This window comes from Equus przewalskii, chromosome X, assembly GCF_037783145.1.
Source record: "Equus przewalskii isolate Varuska chromosome X, EquPr2, whole genome shotgun sequence".
Classification (NCBI taxonomy): domain Eukaryota; kingdom Metazoa; phylum Chordata; class Mammalia; order Perissodactyla; family Equidae; genus Equus; species Equus przewalskii.
The window spans coordinates 42,604,750-42,626,336 of NC_091863.1; the positions used below are offsets into that span (position 1 = coordinate 42,604,750).

The 21,587-nt window shown below is 44.4% G+C and overlaps 1 protein-coding gene across 14 annotated transcripts in view; it reads left to right on the forward strand.

Annotated features, from left to right (window-relative positions):
- PFKFB1 (6-phosphofructo-2-kinase/fructose-2,6-biphosphatase 1) overlaps positions 1-21,587 on the forward strand; it is a 74,403-nt gene that overhangs the window by 41,795 nt on the left and 11,021 nt on the right. For 4 of the 14 annotated variants that reach the window (XR_011536107.1, XM_070605465.1, XM_070605459.1 and 1 more), the window contains 8 exons: positions 4,300-4,465; positions 4,997-5,122; positions 9,821-9,887; positions 10,795-10,869; positions 11,649-11,705; positions 13,715-13,836; positions 17,932-18,139; positions 20,978-21,124. Coding sequence is in view for 13 of the 14 variants with exons in the window: in XM_070605465.1 (XP_070461566.1) it covers positions 4,300-4,465; positions 4,997-5,122; positions 9,821-9,887; positions 10,795-10,869; positions 11,649-11,705; positions 13,715-13,836; positions 17,932-18,139; positions 20,978-21,124 (968 nt within the window). In the remaining variant the exon portion in view is untranslated. Of the gene's footprint in view, positions 1-3,486; positions 3,647-4,299; positions 4,466-4,884; positions 5,123-8,484; positions 8,595-9,820; positions 9,888-10,794; positions 10,870-11,648; positions 11,706-13,714; positions 13,837-17,931; positions 18,140-20,977; positions 21,125-21,587 lie in introns of those variants that run through there. The other 10 variants (XM_070605463.1, XM_070605461.1, XM_070605460.1 and 7 more) reach the window with 6 other exon arrangements.

The following is a 21,587-nucleotide window of genomic DNA, read 5'->3' on the forward strand; positions in this document are numbered from 1 at the left end:
TCTTTTCCAATGTGAATCCCATTTATTTCCTTTTCTTCCCTGATTTCTCTGCTGAGGACTTCCAATACTATGTTAAATAAGAGTGGTGACAGTGGGCATCCTTGTCTGGTTCCTGTTCTTAGAAGAATACGTTTGTGTTTTTCTCCATTGAGAATGATATTAGCTGTGGGTTTGTCATATATGGCCTTTATTATGTTGAGGTATTTTCCTTTTATACACATTTTATTTTGACTTTTTATCATAAATGGATGCTGTATCTTGTCAAATACATTCTCTGCGTCTATTGAGATGATCATGTGATTTTTATTCTTCATTTTCTTAATGTGGTGTGTCACATTGATAGATTTGCGGATGTTGAACCATCCTTGCATCCCTGGAATGAAACCCACTTGATCATGATGTATGATGTCTTTAATGTATTGTTGTATTTGATTTGCTAGTATTTTGTTGAGGATTTTTGCATCAATGTTCAACAGTGATATTGGCCTGTAATTTTCTTTTTTTGTCTTGTCCTTGTCTGGTTTTCGGTATCAGGATAATGTTGGCTTCATAGAATGAAGCCTCCCCTCCTCTTCAATTTTTTGGAAGAGTTTGAGAAGGATAGGTATTAATTCTCCTTTGAATGTTTGGTAGAATTCACCAGCTAAGCCATCTGGTCCTGGACTTTTATTTTGTGGGAGGTTTTTGATTGCTGTTTCAATCTCCTTACTGGTGATTGGTCTATTCAAATTCTGTACTTCTCCTTGGTCCAGGTTTGGAAGGTTGTATGTTTGTAATAATTTATCCGTTTCTTCTAGATTATCCAATTTGTTGGTGTATAGGTTTTCATAGTATTCTCTTATTATCTTTTGTATTTCTGAGGTGTCCATTGTAATCTCTCCTCTTTCAATTCTGATTTTATTTATTTGAGCCTTCTCTCTTTTTTTCTTGGTGAGTCTAGCTAAGGATTTGTCAATTTTGTTTATCTTTTCAAAGAACCAACTCTTGGTTTCATGAATTTTTTCTATTGTTTTTTTCGTCTCTATCTCGTTTATTTCTGCTCTGACTTTTATTATTTACTTCCTTCTGCTGATTTCGGGCTTTGTTGTTCTTTTTCCTGTACCTTTAGATGTGCTTTTAGATTGTTTATTTGGGATTTTTCTTGTTTGTTGAGGTAAGCCTGACTAGCTATAAACTTCACTCTTACAACCCCTTTTGCTGTATCCCACAGATTTTGGCATGTCTTGTTTTCATTTTCATTTGTCTCCAGGAATTTTTTGATTTCTCCTTTGACTTCTTCATTGACCCAATCATTGTTCAGTAGCATTTTGTTTAATCTCCACATTTTTGTGGCTTTTCCAGTTTTCTTCCTGTAGTTGATTTCTAGTTTCATACCTTTGTGGTCAGAAAAAATGCATGGTATTATTTCGATCTTAAATTTATTGAGACTTTTTTGGTGGCCTAATATGTGATCCATCCTGGAGAATGTTCCTTGGGCATTTGAAAAGAATGTGCATTCTGTGGTTTTTGGATGGAATGTTCTGTGTATATCTACTAAGTCCATCTGGTTTAATGTGTCCTTTAAGGCCAGTGTTTCCCTGTTGATCTTCTGTTTGGATGATCTATCCATTGGTGTAAGCAGAGTGTTAAAAGTCCCCTACTATTATTGTGTTACTATTTCTCCTTTTATGTCTGTTAATAATTGCTTTATATATGTAGGAACTCCTATGTTGGGTGCATAGATATTTACATGTGTTCTATTTTCTTGTTAGATTGTTCCCTTTATCATTATGTAGTGCCCATCTTTGACTCTTGTTACAGGTTTTGTTTTAAAGTCTATTTTGTCTGATATAAGTATTGCTACCCCCACTTTCTTTTCTTTGCTATTTGCATGGAATATCTTTTTCCATTCTTTCACTTTCAGTTTGTGAATGTCTTTAAATCTGAACTGTGTCTCTTGTATGCAGCATATACATGGGACTTGTTTTGTTATCCAACTGGCCACCCTATGCCATTGATTTGAGCATTTAGTCCATTGATTTTTAAAGTAGCTATTGATAAATATGTATTTATTTAAATTTTGTAACTTTTTTTCTGAGTGTTTTAATACTTCCTGTCTTTTTCTCTTGCTCTCTTCCCTTGTGGTTTGATGGCTATCTTTATTAATATGTTTGATTTCTTTTGTCTTACTTTTTTTCTTGCTTGTTATAGGTTTCTGATTTGTGATTACCATGAGGATCCTATTTAATATACTATGCATATAACAGTCTATATTGAGTTGATAGACTCTTTAGCTTGACCTCTTTCTAAAAGCTCTACTTTTTCACTCCCCTCCTCCCACATTTGAGGTTTTTCAAATCATATATTGTCTCTTGTTTAGTGGGTGTCCATCAATTACCCTCTTATCATTGAAACAGGTGATTTTAGTACATTTGTCTTTTAACATTCATATTATCTTCACAGGTAGTTAATATCCTAGATTTACTATATTTTTACCTTTGCAAGTGGTTTTATTGCCTGTTTTTTGTTGTTGTTTTGTCTTTTGGATAATAATTTTTTTTAAATCTCTATTTGTGGTCATTGCTTTCCCACTGAAATAAGTCCCTTCAGCATTTCTTGTAGAACTGGTTTCTTGGTGATAAACTCCTTTAATTTTTGCTTCTGGGAAGCTCTTTATCGCTGCTTCCATTCTGAATGACAACCTTGATGGATCGAGTATTCTTGGCTGTAGGTATTTTTCCTTTTAGCACTTTAAATACATTGTGCCATTCCCTTCTAACCTGTAGAGTCTGGCTGAGAAGTCCACTGATAGGCTGATGGGCTTCCCTTTATATGTCACTTGTGGCCTTTCTCTTGCTGCTTTTAGGATTCTCTCTTTATCTTTAATTTTGGACATTTTAATTATAATATGTCTTGGTGTGGGCCTCTTTGTGCTTATCTTGTTTGGAGCTCTCTGTGCTTCCTGAACTTGGATGTCTGTTTCCTTCCACAGGTTAGGAAAATTTTTGTCTATTATTTTTTCAAATAAATTCTCTTCCCCTTTGTCTCTCTCTTCTCCTTCTTGGACACTTATAATCCAAATGTTAGCATGCTTGATATTGCCCCAGAGTTCCCTTAGACTGTTCTCGTCTGTCTAATTCTTTTTTCTGTTCTGCTTGGGTGATTTCCTCTAGTCTTTTGTCTAGCTCGCTGATGTGTTCTTCTGCATCCTCTACTCTGCCATTGAGTCCCCCTAGTGGTTTTCTCATTTTCAGTATTGTATTCTTCTTTCTGACTTTTTAAAATATCTTCCCGTTCTTTGCTGATGTGCTCACTTTGTTCATCCAGTCTTCTCCCAATATCTGTGAGCATCCTCATGATATTTTGTTTGAGCTCTTTGTCAAGTAGTTCTATTGTTTCTGTTTCATTCAGTCATTTTTCTGGGGTTTTGTCCTGTTCCCTTGCTTGGAAAGTATTCCTTTGCCTCCTCATTATGCCTCTTTCTCTGTGTTTATTTCTATGTATTAGGTGAGTCAGCTATGTCTCCTGATGGTGGAGGAGTGGCCTTATGTATGAGATGCCTTATGAGGCCCAGCAGTGTGCTTCCCTCTCATCACCAGTCCAGAAGATCCAGGAGTGACCCCTTGGTGGGCTATTTGTGTCCTGCTGTGGCAGGGCTGCTCCCAGTGTAGGTACCCAGGGAGTCTAGTCTTTCCTTCCCTGGCCCGCTGTTTGTAAATCCAGTTTGGGGGGGCTCAGCACCATTGGCTACAGTCTATCAGCACACTCCTATTGCAGTTTTTCTCTTAATTGGGTTGGTACCCAGTGCAGCTGGTTGCTAGGCTCAGGGGCTTGCAGTTGCTCTAGGCCTCAGGCCTACAAGGCTGTTGTCAGTTCTCTTAGGAGTGCAGCTAAGTGAGTGAGTGGGGCTAGCCCTAGGTATGGGAGCACTCAATTGTTTCAGGCTTTGGAAGGTGGGGCTGATCCTTTTTATGGCTATTTGTGAAGCACAGGTCTTCTGCTGCTGATAAGGCTCACCGCCCCATAGGACACACACACCGTCCAACACAGTCCTGGTTCATGCACACTTCTCAACACCCTGGAGCGTACCTGGATGCCGCACTGCAGAGACCCCCACCTCTCTACCAATGTCCCCCACAGTTCACCTGGTCCTCACACAGTCCCTGTCCCACAGAGGCAGACACCCTTGCCTGCCTGTAGAGGATCAAGGCACACAGTCAATGCAGGCTAAAAAGTAGCCTGAGAGCTTGCCCTTAGGTGGGGCCAGACCCTAGGGCAGGTTGCCTTCCCTGGCTGAACTGGATTCGATCTGTGCTCTAGTGGGCGTGGCAGACCCCTGGGCTAACAGGCCAAGGGATGATCCTCAATGGTGCCCACCGAGGTCTGTGTCAGCATGTCTGGACCAGTTCAGAACAATGGCCCCCACCAATGTCTCAGTCTCCGGAGAGGTCCCTCCTCTCACCAAGATGCCCCCAGAACCCACCAGGTGAGTCTCGTTTCCAAAAAAGACTATCAGCCTTCTTTCTGGTGATTTTAGGTTGCTGCAATGAGTGAGTTTGTGTGTGGGCCCTTAATGACCCAGGTCTTTTCAGCTTTGGGCTGATAGCTTTTCTGGGGGTATCCTCGCTTCAGTTAATCGCCAGCAAAGCCAGACAGTAAGACCCCCATCTCAGTTGGGCTGAGTCTGAAGGATGCTTATAGCAGTATTGACCCCACTCCAGACCTCACTCCTCCAGGGAGGGCTGCGTACCTTAGGGTGTCTACCGCCTGGCCGGCTGAGAAGCTTCGCTGCTCCCAAAGGTGACTTTTTTCCTCTCCAGCAGGAATTTCTGCCTCTTCTGCCTAAGTCAGGACTGTCCCTTGTTGTGGGGTTTCTTTTTATCCAGTTTTCACTTTTCTCTCCAGGGTAATTTTTCCAAAAATAGTGTAACCTGGTTGTGTTCATGGGAGGAGATGAGTTCAGAGTCTGCTTATGCCACCATCTTGATGAGATCCTGAGGCTCTATTTGTCTTCCAGCATCCATACCCCAGTTTACCAATTCCCCCACAATGGTGATCATGGTGGGCTTACCAGCTCGAGGAAAGACCTACATCTCCACAAAGCTCACGAGATATCTCAACTGGATAGGAACACCAACAAAAGGTATGTGTCTGAAACCATTTGTTCCAAAGCATCCTTCAGGCCATTGGCTGAAAACAGAGTAAGATAGCAGGTGGCAGAAGAGACAAAGCCCTCAATACCAGAAATGTCTCAAGCCATTATTACCAGTATCAGGACTATTAGTACTACTATTTCTGGTACTACTGTTACTACTACTGCTAATACTACTAGTACTACTACCACCACCACTACCACTACACTCATAAATTTTATAATTTCTTGAGCACATACTCTGTCCAACGTGATGCCAGGTGCTTCATATAGGAACATTAGTAAGATTAAATGTCTGTTCTCAGGGAACTCTAATATTGCAAAACCTCAAAACAACTCTATGAATAACAGACTATTTCTATTACCATGTCTATTATTACAATGCCAATGTTATTATTTTTATTAGCATTACCATTTCTTCGTAATCGTACGGTTTTCAAAAAACCTTAAGGGCATGTTGAAGCACACTGAAGCCACAGCCCAGAGACCCCCGTAAGGTCTTCTCTACAGCTGGATACCTGAGTTCACCTCGTCCTCCCGAGTCTGGAAGGTTTCCACTCTCTCCAAACCTCTCCTTAGATCTGAGCCTGTCCGCTCCCCCTCCATGGCCAGAAGTGGTCCTGCCTCCTTTCCGCCTCCAGAGGGGTCTCCTTCCCTGCTTGTCAACCTCCTCCCCAGCTCCCTCCTTCCAACTTTCCATTCTTCTCAATGTGGTCTTTTTTCTGCTTACTACCCCTTATGCAGCTATCATTCCCTTCTATTCTCCATTTGATTTCTCAATTCCCCCACCCTGTATCCCCGTTTCTATTTGATTCCTCTGTTCCTCCTAGGAGGACTGTGCTTCTCTGAGCTCCCAAGCCAGCTCTCCCTACTGCCCCCCCCCCATGCCAACACTAATTACATAGTGTGTTGTTGCAGTGTATGTCTGGGTCTCTCTCCCCAGGAGCTGATCTGGGGGCAGGGGACTGGGTCACGTTCATTTCTGTCTCTCCAGTATGATCAGATCAAGACATTTAGAGGCTCTAAACACTAAAAGATAGGGTGCCCCCACATCATACGTAATTTACAATAAAAACAGCAAATGTAAGAAAGTCTACAACAGGTTTTTGTTTATCCCCTGATGACTATATTGATGCTTTTGAAGAATATCAACTTATCTGAAAAATTTTATTGGGCCCATGTTTCTCTTTTACTGGTGCACTGAGCAAGTACTTAGACTCTGTCTTGTGAAATGGAGCACTGCTCCCCAGTGCAGAAAACAGTTCTCCTTGGGCACTGATTTATGTAGTCGCTTGTTAACGATTTGTTGAGCACACAGCCGTGCCAAGGCCGTTGCTGGATGATGGACAAAGAAAGACAAGTAAGATAGGATGCCTGTCCTCCAAGAAAACTCACAGCCATTCTTAAGTTCTAAGACACCCATGAAGGAGGAACTAGTACTATCATCATTTCACAGTTGATGAAATTAATGCCCAAGAGGTGAAGTGCCTTGTTGAAAGGCACGTGGCCAGTAAGTGATGGAACAGGATATAAACCCACATCCGGTTGATTCCAAAGCCTGACACTCACTGTGACAGGTCTGATTCTCGGCTCTACTGATGGGAAGAGAAAAGAGCCCCACAATGGCCCTGTACTCTCCATTTCTCCGTTCTCTTCTCCTCCTTTCTCTTGCCCATCCCAACACCCTATCTCTCTTCCCCCTCCCCTCCTTCTCTCCAAGGCTTCTCTTCTCTTTCTCTCATTTCTTCTTTCCTTTCATGTACTTTCTCTTTCTCTAATTCACTGGTGAAGAGTTTCCCAATGGTTTCCCATGTGCCACAATCCATGCTAGGCATTGGACATGCAAAAATGGGTGAGTTCACACCCTGTCCTTGAAGAGTTCTCCATCTGGCTGGGATGCATAATACATGTTACCTAAGAGTCCCAGAACAGGGTGCTGAGAGGGCTCATGGGGGAAATCACCAACTGGAAGGGAGTGAAAGCTTCCAGATAGAGTATGTTTGAGCTGGGTCCTGCGGGAGGAGTAGAACATTGGCAGAAGAGAGGAGAGGGAACAGTTCTCATGGAGGACTGCCGGCTCTGAGGAGCCTTTGCTGAGTGTAGGGGCACATGGGACAGGGGTGGATGGGTCTCTGCTCTGATGAGCCTGCTTCCCATCTGCTCCACTCCAGTCCCTTCTCACAGAGGCCCTCAGAGTCATATTTCAAAGCACAAAGCTGACCATACCTACAGCCTCCAAGTTTACATTTAAACAGCCTGCAGGTTTAAATCCAAGCTCCATTGCCTGTCATTCAAGGCCCTCCACAACCAGCCCCTGCCAGTCCCCCAGGCCTCAGTCACAATGGATGACTCATCATCCCCCAAACATGTTCTGCCTTCTGCCAACGTCATACCTTTGCTCAAGCTGGTCCTCTGCATGGGGTGTCTTTGTTCCCCACGTCCATGCCTCTCTCATGACTGTGAAAGGCCCGCCTTCCTAAAAGGACTGGTTCAAGTGCTACTTTCTCCAAGAAACCACCTCAGATCACCCCAAGTTTAATTAGTCTTTCCTTCCTCTTTACTCCTTTGCATGGCTCTGTCAGAGCACTTAACAAACTGGGTTGGAGCTCTCTGTTTACTGGTTTACTCTCAGTCCTACCTCCTGGATTATGAGCTCCTTGGGGCCCCATCACGCAGATTTGGTTCATCTCTGACACCCCAGAGCATGTGTCCTGCTTCACAGAGGTGACATCAGAAAGTATTTATTGGATGAATAAATGAATTATTACATTGCCTCTTCAGCTATTATCCAGTTTCTTTTCCTTTCCTTGCCTCCTCTCTAGCTTTTCACAATTATAAATGAGAAAGTATAGCCTAGAGAGGGCCATAAATTTAGATTCTCTGTCATGATATGGAAAAATGTAATAATGTTGAACTAGGATTCAGAAGGCTCAATCTAGTTCTGTCGCCAGCTCACTCACTGACCCTTGGTGATTGATTTTACTCCTTTCATCTCAGTTTATCTTTCTAATGCAATAGGGCATTAAAACAGCTTGAGTTTTTGATAAAATAGAATAGTGGAAAGACTACCAGCTTTGGAATCAAGCAGACCTGAGTTTGAATCCCAGCTCCCCGCTTCTTAACTGAGAAAGGTATTTCCTCTATCTGAATTTCAGTTTTCTCGTTTGTAAGATAGGAATGGTGATTCCTACTCTATAGGGTTGTTGTAAGGACTAAATGAGCTGGTAGTCATAATTTGAAGCTTTATAAGCATATTATATAGCTACAAATTATACCTTCTTCTACCTCTGAGATCCCTCGCAAGTACATTTTTTTTTTTTTTGCCACTGGGATCTTCCCAACCTCTTCACCAGGGCTCCCTGCTTTCAGTGTTTAATTTAGGCCAGTATCGACGAGAAGCAGTGAGCTACAAGAACTACGAATTCTTTCTCCCAGACAACATGGAGGCCCTACTTATCAGGAAGTAAGTACTTAACATTTTAGGGACCTGTGCTGCATCCTGGCTGAGGGAGGACTTTGTTCAGATGATGGGGGAGTGGAGCAGAACAACTTGGGTTAGCGAGGAATCCCTCTAGACTCTCAAAGGGTGGTTGAGACAGTCCTTTTACCATCCTACCCAAAACCTATTTCTGGTCATAACCGTCTCCTACTTAAGAAATCTAACAGCCCCCTACTTCTGACAGGAGAGTAGAAACTTCTCAGCCTAGCATTTGAGACAAGAATTTCAATAGCTAGGCCTGCCCCAGTCTCATTCATTCAACCTCAGGGTCTCTCTCCTCTATAAGACTGAGCACTTCCAGAATAGAGCCTTGTCATTAGTGCCATCAAGTTGATTCCAACTCCTAGTGACCCTGTGTACAGCAGAGCAGAATCCTGCCCAGTCTTTTTGCATCGCTCCACTGCTGTTTGTAGGGTTTTCATGGCCAATTTTCTTGGAAGTAGGTAGCCAGGTCCTCCTTCTTAGTGTGTCTTAGTCTGGAAGCTCTGCTGAAACCTGTCCACCATGGATGACCTGCTGGTATTTGAAATACCTGTGGCATAGCTGTCACATTACAGCAACATACAGCCACCAGAGTATGACAACTGACATACTGGTCTGGTGTGGTTCCCTGACCAGGAAATGAACCCAGGCCGTACTGGTGAGAGCACCAAATCTTAACCAGTAAACCACTGTGGCTAGCTAGAATAGAGCCTGGGTCTCATTTATTGAACCACGCCTTCATAATAGAATCCAGCAAAGAATAATCACTAAATAGATTTTTGCGGAAAGCATAAATACATTGCTACCATCATACTTGTGCTTGCACTGTTATCCATGCCAAGAATGCCTTCTACTTCAGAGACCATATACTCAGGTTCTACCTGGGATCAAGAACCAGTTCAGCTTGAGCTCTATTACTTCAAGAGTTGGTGCCCTTGATATTATTGCTTCTATCATTAGTCCATGTTTCCTGGGTATGTGACTTTATACCTGCCCCTAAGATGTGCACAGAGAGCCACTTACAACTGTGTGACTGCTCTGTGCTTGTCATGGTGCCTAGAACATAGGACACCTTGTATAGATGTTCTATAGATAAATAATTTAATGTAGGACATCTGAGACATGGTGCAAAAGATAATGCAGAAAATTAGAAAGGAACCCATCTTGGGGATAGGGATTGTCTCTGTTTCTTTCTCCATCTTTTTCAGGCAGTGTGCCCTGGCAGCCCTGAAAGATGTCCATGACTATCTCAGCCATGAGGAAGGTCACGTTGCGGTAAAAAAATCTGCACTTTCCCTCAGGTTTCTACTGGGATGGAGAACAGTTAATATGTATTGAGCATTTACTATATTCCATACATTATTCTAAGTACTTTGCAATATTAATTTAATTCCTTCTCCTCCATGAGACAGGTATTGTTATCATATACCATTTTATAGCCCAGAAGTATGGCACACAGAGAGATTAAATAGTTTTCCAAAGTGGTACAGTGTGTATGTGGCAGGGCCAGAACTGGAATCCAGGTTGTATAGCTCCATAATCTACATTCTTAACCACCATGTTCTACCACTCCACTCCTAAGAATTTGGCAGGACTACACTAGAATTTAAAACTACGGTACAAACATTTTTGAGTTCTATAGATTTACCTAAACATCTAGTCAATTGACTCTCATAGACCCTTGGGATAGGATTTACAAATTCTAAAAGGGGAAGAGATCCTCAAATATGCAAATGGTCCCATTTAATGTGCTGAAGATAGGGCATTGTTTCCTGTTCTTGAAGAGCTCCAAAGTGATAAGGAAGGAAGAAGCCTCACCTAGGAGCTGAGAAAAGCAGTTCTAGCCCTGCTCTGTTAGCAACTCTCAGTGACCCTGGTTAAGGCAAGTCTTTCTTCTAAATCTCAACTACTTCACCTGTAAAATGACCCTAATAAAACCCCACAATTTTCCTCTTGCCTTATTATACCTACAGAGTCTGCTACATTTCTGGAAAGACAGTAAGGGCTCAGTGAGTGCTTGAGAAATTGACATAAGCCAATTCCAAATCTTTGCTATCCTTCAAGACCCTGTTCAACTTCTATCCCCTCCTGGAACTCCTCCACTTAGCACAGGGATAGTAAAAGAGTAGGCTTTCTATCAGCACCAGATTCAGAGTAAACCAATATCATCATCTGCTTTTAGGTTTTTGATGCCACCAACACTACCAGAGAACGTCGGTCACTGATTCTGCAGTTTGCTAAAGAACATGGTTACAAGGTACAGGGACATTTCCACTCTTTATTGCTTTTGTTTTATTTATTTATTTTTTATTGAGGTAACATTGGTTTATAACACGATATAAATGTCAGGTGTACATCATTATATTTCAACGTCTGCGCAGACTACATCATGTTTACCAAACCCAGAAACTAATTACAATCTGTCACCACACACATGTGCCGTTTTACTCCTTTAGCCCTCCCTCTTCCCCTTTCCTCTCTTGTAGCCACCAATCTAATCTCTATATCTATGTGTTTGCTTGTTGTTGTTGTTGCTGTTTTTATCTTCCACTTGTGATACTCTCACTCTTATCTAGAGTCTACTTATCGAGGGCAAACCCCAAAGAAAAGCAAATCAGGGGATGCCGAGATGCCAAATCAGTTACCCCAGGCTCGACATTTTAATTTGGTTGTATGGCTTTCCAGGTCACAGAAGCAGCAAAACTTCTAGAACAGGAAAAGAGAGGTGCCACATTAGGCAACAAAAGATGATTTATGACAGGTTGACACTGGGGAGGTGGGGCTGAGGAAAGAGGGGAGAGAATCACCACATAAGAACTGAAAACAAGTGAAAACACAAAACAGCAATCTGGGGCCATTCAATGTAGAGCCAATATGCCTCATAAAACTCAGAATCCTGAAACACCGCTGTATGAAATTATGCTGTCAGAGATGCCTCTAGGGATGACTGAGAGCCATAGAGAAGGGGTCAAGCTGTGTTTGCCTCCTACCAAACAGAATTCCCTGCTGGAAATCTCTCTTCTGTTTCTCTTGTAGGTCTTTTTCATTGAGTCCATCTGTAATGACCCTGGCATCATTGCAGAAAACATCAGGGTAAGGAGCACCAGTTACCTTTCCTCCATACTTTGCCTCAGACTCAGACCATGCCTAAAAAGACATATATTAGGCTAAAGGAGGTATTCTTCCCCAAGCTTCTCCTTGCACTTCCTGTAGGAAGCATTCCCTGACCATCCTGGCATATAATGATCCTAAGAAATTAAATGAAGCCAATATAGAGAGAGTGCTTAATATGCACCAGGTACCAAGCTTGATTCTCACTGATTTTTCACAACAAACCTGTATGTTAGGTATCATTTCAGTCTTGGAGAGAGGAAACTGAGGTTCCAAGAGGAGAAGTGAGTTGTCAAGGGTTAATATAGCCGGAAAGAGGTAGACCTAAGACTGGACCTCAGGCTTAGCTGTCTGCCTGGAAAGCTCTTTATTCTGCCTCACAATTTGTATCAGAACTATCACTGCTCTTGTATTCTAGGCATGTGATCTAGAAGTAGATCACTCACCACATTTTATTGTTCCCTATTTCATCAAATTACTGGAGCTCAGGCACAGAAGAGACCTTAAAGGTCACCTCCTTCAACTCTCCATCAGATACTTGAAATCTCAGCTAAATATTTGTCTGCATTTTCTCTTCATACCTCCAGTGACAAGAGGCTTATTGCCTTCATCAAATGCAGCTCAATCAAGCTGAAATCCGTCCCCCTGAAGTTTCTGCTCATTGGTCCTCTTTTTTGCCTCTTGGGGCTTAGCACATGTCTAATCTCTCTCTTTCCTCCTCATCCATCCTTCTATCTATCCATTTATTGATTTGACAAAGATAGAATCTGTACACCTGGGCTGGGTATTAGAGACATAGAAACAGATAGAGAGTCCTCTTTTGAGCTCACAGTCTAGTAAGAGAGAGCGATAAGTTTATAGACATAACTCTGTGAGGTCAGCGCTGAGACAAGGGGAAAAAGGAGGCTGTGGGTGCATAGTATTGAGGACCTAACCTTGCATAGGAGGGGTAGGGGTGTATCAGGGAAGGCTTCTCAATGAAGGTAATAGCTGATCTGCACCTTGAAGAAGGCATAGGAATTCAGCAGGTGAAGAATTGGAAATAAGGGAATAGCATATACTAAGTTTGGCATCTCCAGAGAACTATAAGTAGCTAAGGTTGGCTAAAGCAAAGTGGAGGAATAGGGGAGCAATGGGAGATGAGGATAAAGAAATCATTTGGGGACCAATCATGAAAAACCATGAGTCACTCACTAAAATAGTTCATACTTTGTCCTAAAAAATATGAGGAAATTATGAAGGATTTTAAGCAAAAGAATGCCATGGTCAGATATGCATGCTAGAAATATCCTTCTGGCTGATTGTATGGGGAATATATAAGAAGTAACAAGACTGTATACAAAGTAATCAGTCACAAAGCTATAGCGAACATCCAGGCAAGAGAGAATGGAAGCCAACTGAGAGATATTTAGGAGATAGAGTGGAGAAGATTTGGCACCTGCTGAGAGGTGGGAGATGATAGAAAGAGACACATCTAGGATGACTCCCAGATTTATTTTAGGCTCAGGTGACTGAGTGGATGATAATACCATTCACTGAGATGCAGAATGTAGACGGAGAAGGTATATGTTGGGGAATTAGAAGATGTCAGTCCTTTAGCAATCTAAAGCCAAGATGCCATGTTCTCCCTGTAAACACTTGATACATGTAAGCCATTATGACCCCTGGCCAAGATCTCCTGATCCTCTTCTTTAATCATTTTTCACATCACAATTTCTAGTCCTCTTATAAATGTTCCTCTTAAACAGTGTATGCTCTACAACTGAATATAATATAATAGACTTTGTTTGACCACATACAGATAAGGAATAAGGAGTCACACAGTCCAGATTCTCTTCACTTAACTGATTTCGTAAACTTGGGCAAGACCCTTTCTCCAAGTCGCATCTTTATTATGAAGGATATTGTACTCAATGATCTCTAAGGGCTCTTCCCAAGGGCACTGTCAGAGTGTTTGTCTCCCATGGTCCCCCTGTCTTTACTTCTCCCAGCAAGTGAAACTCGGCAGCCCTGATTACATAGACTGTGACCGGGAAAAAGTTCTGGAAGATTTTCTGAAGAGAATTGAGTGCTATAAGGTCAACTACCAACCCTTGGATGATGAACTGGACAGGTAAGAGCCCAAAACCCCAAAGTCCAGGTCTGGATTCTTAGCCCTGTTTTGATGTCCTGTAGGACCTCGGGAAATGTCCTTCCTCTCTGGGCCTCAACTTCTCTATCTGTAACATCTGTGAGCTGGACTTGATGATCTGTCTTCAAGGACCCTTCCCAGCTCTAATTATCCATGAGGTGGTGATTCCTTGATGTGTAAGGTGTTTACGAGAGGATTGAGGTAGTGCTTTCCTGAGCAATATGGACAGATCAGGACCCTGATCTCTGGGAACAAATGCCTCCTTCCTGTGGTTGTTGCTATTACTTTCCCAAAAGTATTCTTCACACATGTATGACACTTCAGTTTCCAAACATGTTCATCTTCTTTGTTTCATTGAATGCCCTCAGCACCCCTGTGAAGGAGGCCAAAGTAAGTCTTATGATCATATATTTTCAAGAAGAGGAAATTGAGTCTTAGAGAGATGAAACCACTTGTCCAAGCTCCCACCACAAGTCAAGGTTAGAGCTAGGATTTTAACCACATATTCTGTCTCCTAGTGATGTCTCCTTTCACAATGCCCAGGCATCTCTTCAATCAATAAGTATACGGAGTTTTGGGGCTGTGATGTACACAGTGGGTGCAAAATAAGGGCAAGAGAGGTGGGTTCTTTCCTCAGGTAGCTTCCATAATGCCTTGACATAGGGGAAGACATATGAAAAATATGAAACTTTCATTCATAATACAAGCTAAAGCTTAAAGAGGTGTTATCTGGCACTACAGGGAAGATGTGAGTTTTAGACATAGGGTGTTCCCAGAACCCCACTTTCTTTAAAAATGGGTTGTGATGAGAAGAGATCCTGGTCACTCAGACCCTTTGGGTCCCAAGTGAGAAATATAAGACCTCAAGTAGTCATTACCACCCAAAGAAGTCTAAAGAACATTCTTCCAGCTTTGTCCAACTGAAGTCCTAAGAGGTGAGAATTGTCACTGCCTCACACCTTAGATGGGGAAACAGACCTAGAGCAGGGAAAGGGCTTACCTGAGGCCACGCAAGTCAGTAGCAGAATTCAAACCCTTATTTTCAAACTTCCAGCCTGCTTCTCCCCCTCCCACATCCCTATATCATAAAAAGTGTCATATGAGGCTTAGACACTCAGTGCAAAAGGGGCAGGACTTTACATACAATTGTGAAGATTGTTCACTGTGCAATGACAACCATGTGAAGGGTACACTAATTTTTCTCATCAAAGCATGTGTTCTGGAGTAAGACTGTGTCTACCTTGAGGAAAGTGTAACTTTTTCAAATTTCCACAAAGGCACCATATGGACTAGCCATATATGGTGAAAGAAGTTTGAAGGAGGGAAGCTGAAGTAAAAGAACAGCATTGAGAAAGCCCCCAGCCTTCAGTCTAGACTCCTGCAGGTGCTCAATTAGTGTTTGATGAATCAATTTGGCCCTGAAGACAACTGATTCTGAAGGTTGGCTTTATTTAATCACTTTTTCATCAACAGACGTTAACAGTCCATACATCGGGGCCCAGCCCTAAGCTGTGCCCTAGGAACCCAAACAGGCAAGGGCTGTTCCTGCTCTGATAGAATACTCACTTGGTTGAGGAAGACAGTGAGTATGCAGTTGATCATAATTGTGGGGATGGTAAACCAAGTGGGCTGGAGGAACACAGAGGAGGGAACCCAGCCCAGCTTGGAGGAAGAGGTCTGGAAGAACAGATTTACCCAGTAGGTAGACTAGACATGTGTTCAGTGTACCAGCAAGTAGAGGCTACCAAAAATAAGAAGAAAATAATCTTGGAAGCTTTTAATATTTTGTATTTCAAAAACAGGATTAAGAAGTCAAAATTTAAAAAAATAAAATCATGGGGCCGGCCCTGTGGCCGAGTGGTTAAGTTCATGCACTCCGCTTTGGCGGCCCAGGGTTTCACTGGTTTGGATCCTGGACATGGACATGGCACCGCTTGTTGGGCCATGCTGTGGCAGCATCCCACATGCCACAACTAGAGGGGCCCACAACTAAAAATACACAACTATGTATCAGGGGGCTTTGGGGAGAAAAAAGGAAAAATAAAATCTTAAAAAAAAAATAAAATCAGAACCTGGTAAAACCTCCTCATATTATAATATAGTTTATAATTTTTATTTTGAATTCCACTTGGTGGGGGGCGGGCATTAGCTACTATAATACTGGTGGCACAAAACACCTCTAAATGACTTCATATGATTCTGGGCTCAAAGAAGACTTCCTAGAGAGAGTGAATGTACTGCCTCTTGAAGGATGGATGCATAGGAGCTCAACTTTGGAAATCAGACAAGGAACGTCTTTTCAAGCAAAGAGAACAGCACTTTGTAATGGCCTAGTTAAATTTGAATAAAAGTAGAAGAGTACAGAGAATATTCCAGCAAAAGCATGAAGGCTAGAACGAAACAGAGAAGTTATGAGCATAGGCATGGGACAGTAAGACGAGGCCAAGTGGGTCAGTGTGTGAAGACACCTAGAATGTCAGACTAAACTGAGGAATTTGGAAGTTCTCCTAGAGCCACCCAGGACCTAGTGTCAGGAACAGACAGTAACCAGGAAACAAGGCTACCTCAGATATTTTCTACCCCTAGGGTCTGAGAATCCTACACAAGATGGTTGGAGAGGATGACCTTAGGCAAATCACTTCCTCTCACTGTTTCAGTTTTCTCACCTGTAAAAGAGAGAGAATGATCTCTGCTTCCTAGGATAGTTATGAGGATTCATGTACTTTAAAGTCCCCACTTGTCGCCATCTGCACAAATAATGCTCAGCAAGTGCAAGTGCCGTATGGGAACCATTAGACATGGATGACAGGGCTGGGAATGATAAGTATGGTGCAGATAGAAAGGCTTTCTCTAGTAAGGGCAGAGGAGAGGCTTTCTGAAACCAAACCCATCAACCACTGCCTTACCTGCCTTGGGTTAGTGCAGCTGTTTCCATTCACTTGGTTTTGTTACTGTGCACCCAGGGTTGCTGATGTGTCACCCCATCGCCCCAGACTTCCCCTCCTCTTCCCAGGGATTACCCTGATCTCCCTACAATCCAACAACTAAAGGATTAATGCCTGACATAGCAGGACCTCGGAAGTCTTGCTCCATGGTTCTAGTCTTCTGATTAGTCAGTGTCCCCCATTCCCAGCTCCTTTGCAGACGTGTTGTTGAATAAGTTTGATTATCACTCTGTGTATAGTTATTAGTTCATGATAGAGCACAGAATTGAGGGGATAACATAGTGGCTTGAAGCAAGAACCACAAGTTCCCCAATGATGCTGTGGACCACCTCTGTATCCCCATACCCCTGTACTTGGCACATCTTAGATTGAGTGACTATTTGCGGAGTGGGTGTTGAGCATTGATAATGTGTTTCTAAGTATATGTTTTTGACTGGTCTAAGAGCTCCCAAAGGGCAGATGCTGAGTTCCCACCCAAAGCACAATACTTAGAATAGAGAAGCATGTATTTTTTGACTGCATGGCAGATAGGGAAAGAACCTAACCCACTCTCCTTTCTGAGTGAGAAGAGAGACATACAAACACAAGCGCACACAATCTGGTAGCTGCCTGTGGAGTGTCAAGCACAATATATCATAGCAGAGGCTCAAAGAACACAGGGGTAGGCTTGAGATTTGAAAGGGTGAGGAAGTGGACAAGTCAGAAGCTGCCAGTGAGATGTTGGAGGAAGCCAGGGACACAGAGGATTACTGCTTCTCTGAGTATGTCAGGAGTGTGAACCACAAAGGAGAGAACCCCTGATGCCTGGAGTGTCATAAGTGAAGATGAAAAGACAGTCTGGCTCAAGCTGAGATTGAGCAATGGAGAGAGAGGGAGACGGTAGCAGGCAGTGAGCTCCTCAGGGTGGCCAGGAACCAAGTCTCTAGAACTTCTTTTAGGTTTTAGAAGGTTCTCTAGTCTTCTAGGTATCTAGAACAGAGAAAGCCCTGGTATCTTGTTAGAGGGAAGGTAGGTGAGGGCTGGACTGTGGAGGAGGTTTGAAAGCAGGGGGTGTGGTTGGGGCATTCTCTTGGGATTAGCCTCTCCACCTTTAGCCCCTGAGCTGCCCTTGCTCCTGCTTGGGCCGGCCCAGCCACCTATCCTACATCAAGATCTTCGACGTGGGCACACGCTACATGGTGAATCGAGTGCAGGACCACATCCAGAGTCGCACAGTCTACTATCTCATGAACATCCACGTCACACCCCGCTCCATCTACCTATGCCGGCACGGTGAGAGTGAACTCAACCTCAGAGGCCGCATTGGAGGTGACTCTGGCCTCTCAGCTCGAGGCAAGCAGGTAGGGAGGGTCCCATGTACCCAGAGGTGTTGGTGGAGCTGGCCCAGGTGGGCCGCAGTTGGCTGGGTGGCCACTGCATGGGCCCTGCGGATGGGGGGACTCACCAAAAGGGTAAGAGCAGGTTCTGGTCACGCCTGCTCTTCCACCCCATCAGCCACTCAGTCTTAGCCTGTCCTTGAATGGCTCCCGTGTGCCAACAGCATCTCCAAGTCTGATAACTTGGTCCTGGCACTCCAGGCCTGCCCAGATCTGGCTGCCCCTTCAGCTGCATTATAGTGAGCACCCTTCGCCCGTGCCTGACTGGTCCCCTCATCTTTCTCACAACTCTGTGCCTTTGCTTGCGCAGTTTCCCGCACCTAGGCTGGCATCCTCTGTCAGCTGGTGGGCAACACTTGCACAGGCAGCTGCCCTGAGGCGCCCCACCCTTGAATCCACCATTTCCTCCCTTACTCAGGGCTGATGCTACACCCCCCAACCCCGACTGCAGGTCATCATGGTGTCAGCACTCGTCCCCCAGCAGTTGCAGCTTCTTTCCTGCCCCCCTCCCCACACCTTTCAGGGGCCCAGCTCCTCCTGCTCCACGGTCTGGTCCAGGAAGCCTTCCCCTGTCCTCTCCTGCCCTCCCAGGCAGGTCATCATACCCTGGGCTCCATCTCTCCCAGTTCTGGTCCCTCTCTGACTCTATGGCATGGGTCTCTTCTCTTCAGCCAAACATAGTAACCTGCACATTGTGGGTCCTGGCTAAACAAAGGGACACATTTTCCCCTGTGTTTGGCCCTGTGCCTGGGCTTGTTAGTACAGGTATTGTTCTTTCTGGGAGGATGGCTTGCAGTGAGACAAGTGGGAAATGGGGTGCAGGCGGGAAGGAGCACCCTCATTTATTGGACATCTGTGCACAGTCATGGCACCATCTGCTTCCACATGTGTGCCTCATTTAATCTTCACAATAGCTCTGAGGGGTGGGTATTACCGTCACCAATTTATGGATGGGGAAGCTGAGGCCAAGACAGGAGGAGAGGGTGGCCCCAGGTCACACAGCCGGTAAAGGACAGAGCCAGGACTGAAAACCAGGCCTTCTTGATGCCCCTCAGCATCCCCCACTGCGGAGGTGGTGGAGTTCCAGGCAAGGCAGCCCGCTGGAAGGCCCGGTTCTTGTGGCTCCCTTTCTGTTACCTTCAGACTGGCAGCCTACTCTCGGGGTGGACTCTGACCTCTGACTTCCACTTCTCTTGCTCCTCAGAGCAGGGTCAGAGGCCGCTGGAGGTGTGACCCCCTCCCCATGGCACCACCTGCAGCCAGGGGTCTCCCCGTTGGGGCTGGTCACAGCCCTGCCCGCACAGCTCAGTGGCCAGTTTGAAAATGTGGCCATCTCCACATGGCAGGCCTCCCTTGCACACAAATGTGCACATTTACACACTCATGCCTGGCCCCAACCTTCACACTCATGAGCACAGTGCAACACGCATGGTTTACAAAGCACTTTCCCACCGACTGTAACCCACAATCAATCAAAATAGCTCTCACCTACTTTGTGCCAGGGAGCACTCTGAGTGCTCTCCATCCGCTATCTAATGTGACATTCACAGAGACCAGGCTGGGTGAGCTAATGCTGTTTGCATCTTACAGGCAGGAGATGGGGCCAGAGAGGGGCAAGGGCTTGTCCCGGGATACACAGGGACCATGTAAAGGAGCTGGGGCAGTTTAACCCCTCTTGCCTACCTCTTAGTCAAGGGCTCCTTCCACCAGAGCACTTGCGCTCATCATAACTGGTGCTCACACTGACTGCTGACTCATAATCCATAATTAGAATGTGTGTATGAAATGTCTGTGTTTGTACATAAAATAGTGTGCCTGTATCTACACATTTGTGCAGATATTCCTCACACACCATCTGTGGTAAATAACATGGCTCTATGTAGAAGAAGAGCAAATCACTTGCTCATCCTCCAGCCTTTTCTGGCTCCTCTTAGCACTGTCATTGTTTCCCTCACTGGGCTGGCTGTGTCTTGAGAACAGGCCACCTCGGTATCCAGCATATGACCATACACACTCTGTACATTTTTGAATGCCCTTAGAACCTGGGTACCAGGACCCCTGCTCAAGCAATGAGAATTCATAGGGTCAAAGAGAAATGTCCCCCAAATCCCACCCCCTCACTTCTAGATCACACTCTCAATACTCAGAACCCTAGGGTTCCCTGCCCTTGTGACCTGGAGTCTGCTTCCAGTGTCTCTATGGGCTTATCCCCAGAGTCTGTCCACCTGAGAGCAGGCCACATCACAGGGGTTCACCCCTAGAAGAAAGGGTGGCCAAGAGGTCACTGTTTGTGGATCATGGGGCTCTGTAGAGATATGGTATGGACAGAACTTAGTCATGTGATTACATTATCCACAACCATGTACTCAAGGCACCTCGGAGTGCAGGATGGGGGCAGAAAAGGGAAGAGAATGGAGGTGGACTATGGGTGGAGTGCCTCCGTTTGTACTCTTGTCCCAAGCTCCATAATGTTAGAGGTGGGCTGTTTGAATGAATGAATAACCAAATAAGAGGTTCAGTGAGCAAGCAATAATACACACACACACACACACACACACACACACACACAGGGGCAAACATATACACATATAAACACACATACTCTTTTCTATTACCTTGATCTTTAGTCAGATGGGCAAGAGTATGACTTTTCATAAATTGGAAACATTTAAACCCTGCACTCTTGTTTGTTCATCATCGTTCCACCATTTGTAGCAGATCTGAGCTTGTTCTCATGGCCACCCTGTCTTGTTTTATCTCTCTTTCTCCCCTCCTCTCCTCCTTTGCACTCCTACTCTCCAGTATGCCTATGCCCTGGCCAATTTCATTCAGTCCCAGGGCATCAGCTCTCTGAAGGTGTGGACCAGCCACATGAAGAGGACTATCCAGACAGCTGAGGCCTTGGGTGTCCCCTATGAGCAGTGGAAGGCCCTGAATGAGATTGATGCGGTGAGATGGAGGGGGATGGATTTCCTGGTGGGTGGTGGGACTTGACCCTGGGCTTGTTGTCTTGCTTGCCTCTGCTCTGGTTCCTATGGGGAACCTAATCAATTCAACAAACATTTCTCAACAACCAGCTCTGTACCAGATACTATTCTGTGGCTTTGGGATCTAGTGAAGGCCAGAACAGACAAGGTCTCTGCCCTCATGGAACCCAAAGGCAGACAGTAAATGAGACATTGCATCTCATGTGACAAAGTGTTGTGATGGGGAAAGTACAAGGGACTATAGAGGCTCAGAAGGTGAGGGTGCTCCTGGCAAGACTTTGTGGTGGGAGATTTATCTGGAAAGTTTTCTGGATGAAGCTGGAGATTAGACAAGAAGCAGGCAAAATGGACTTGAAGTGAGGGAATAAATTTAGTTCCAAGAACAGGGAAAAGCTCATACGAAGGCCCAGAGGTAACAAGAGAGC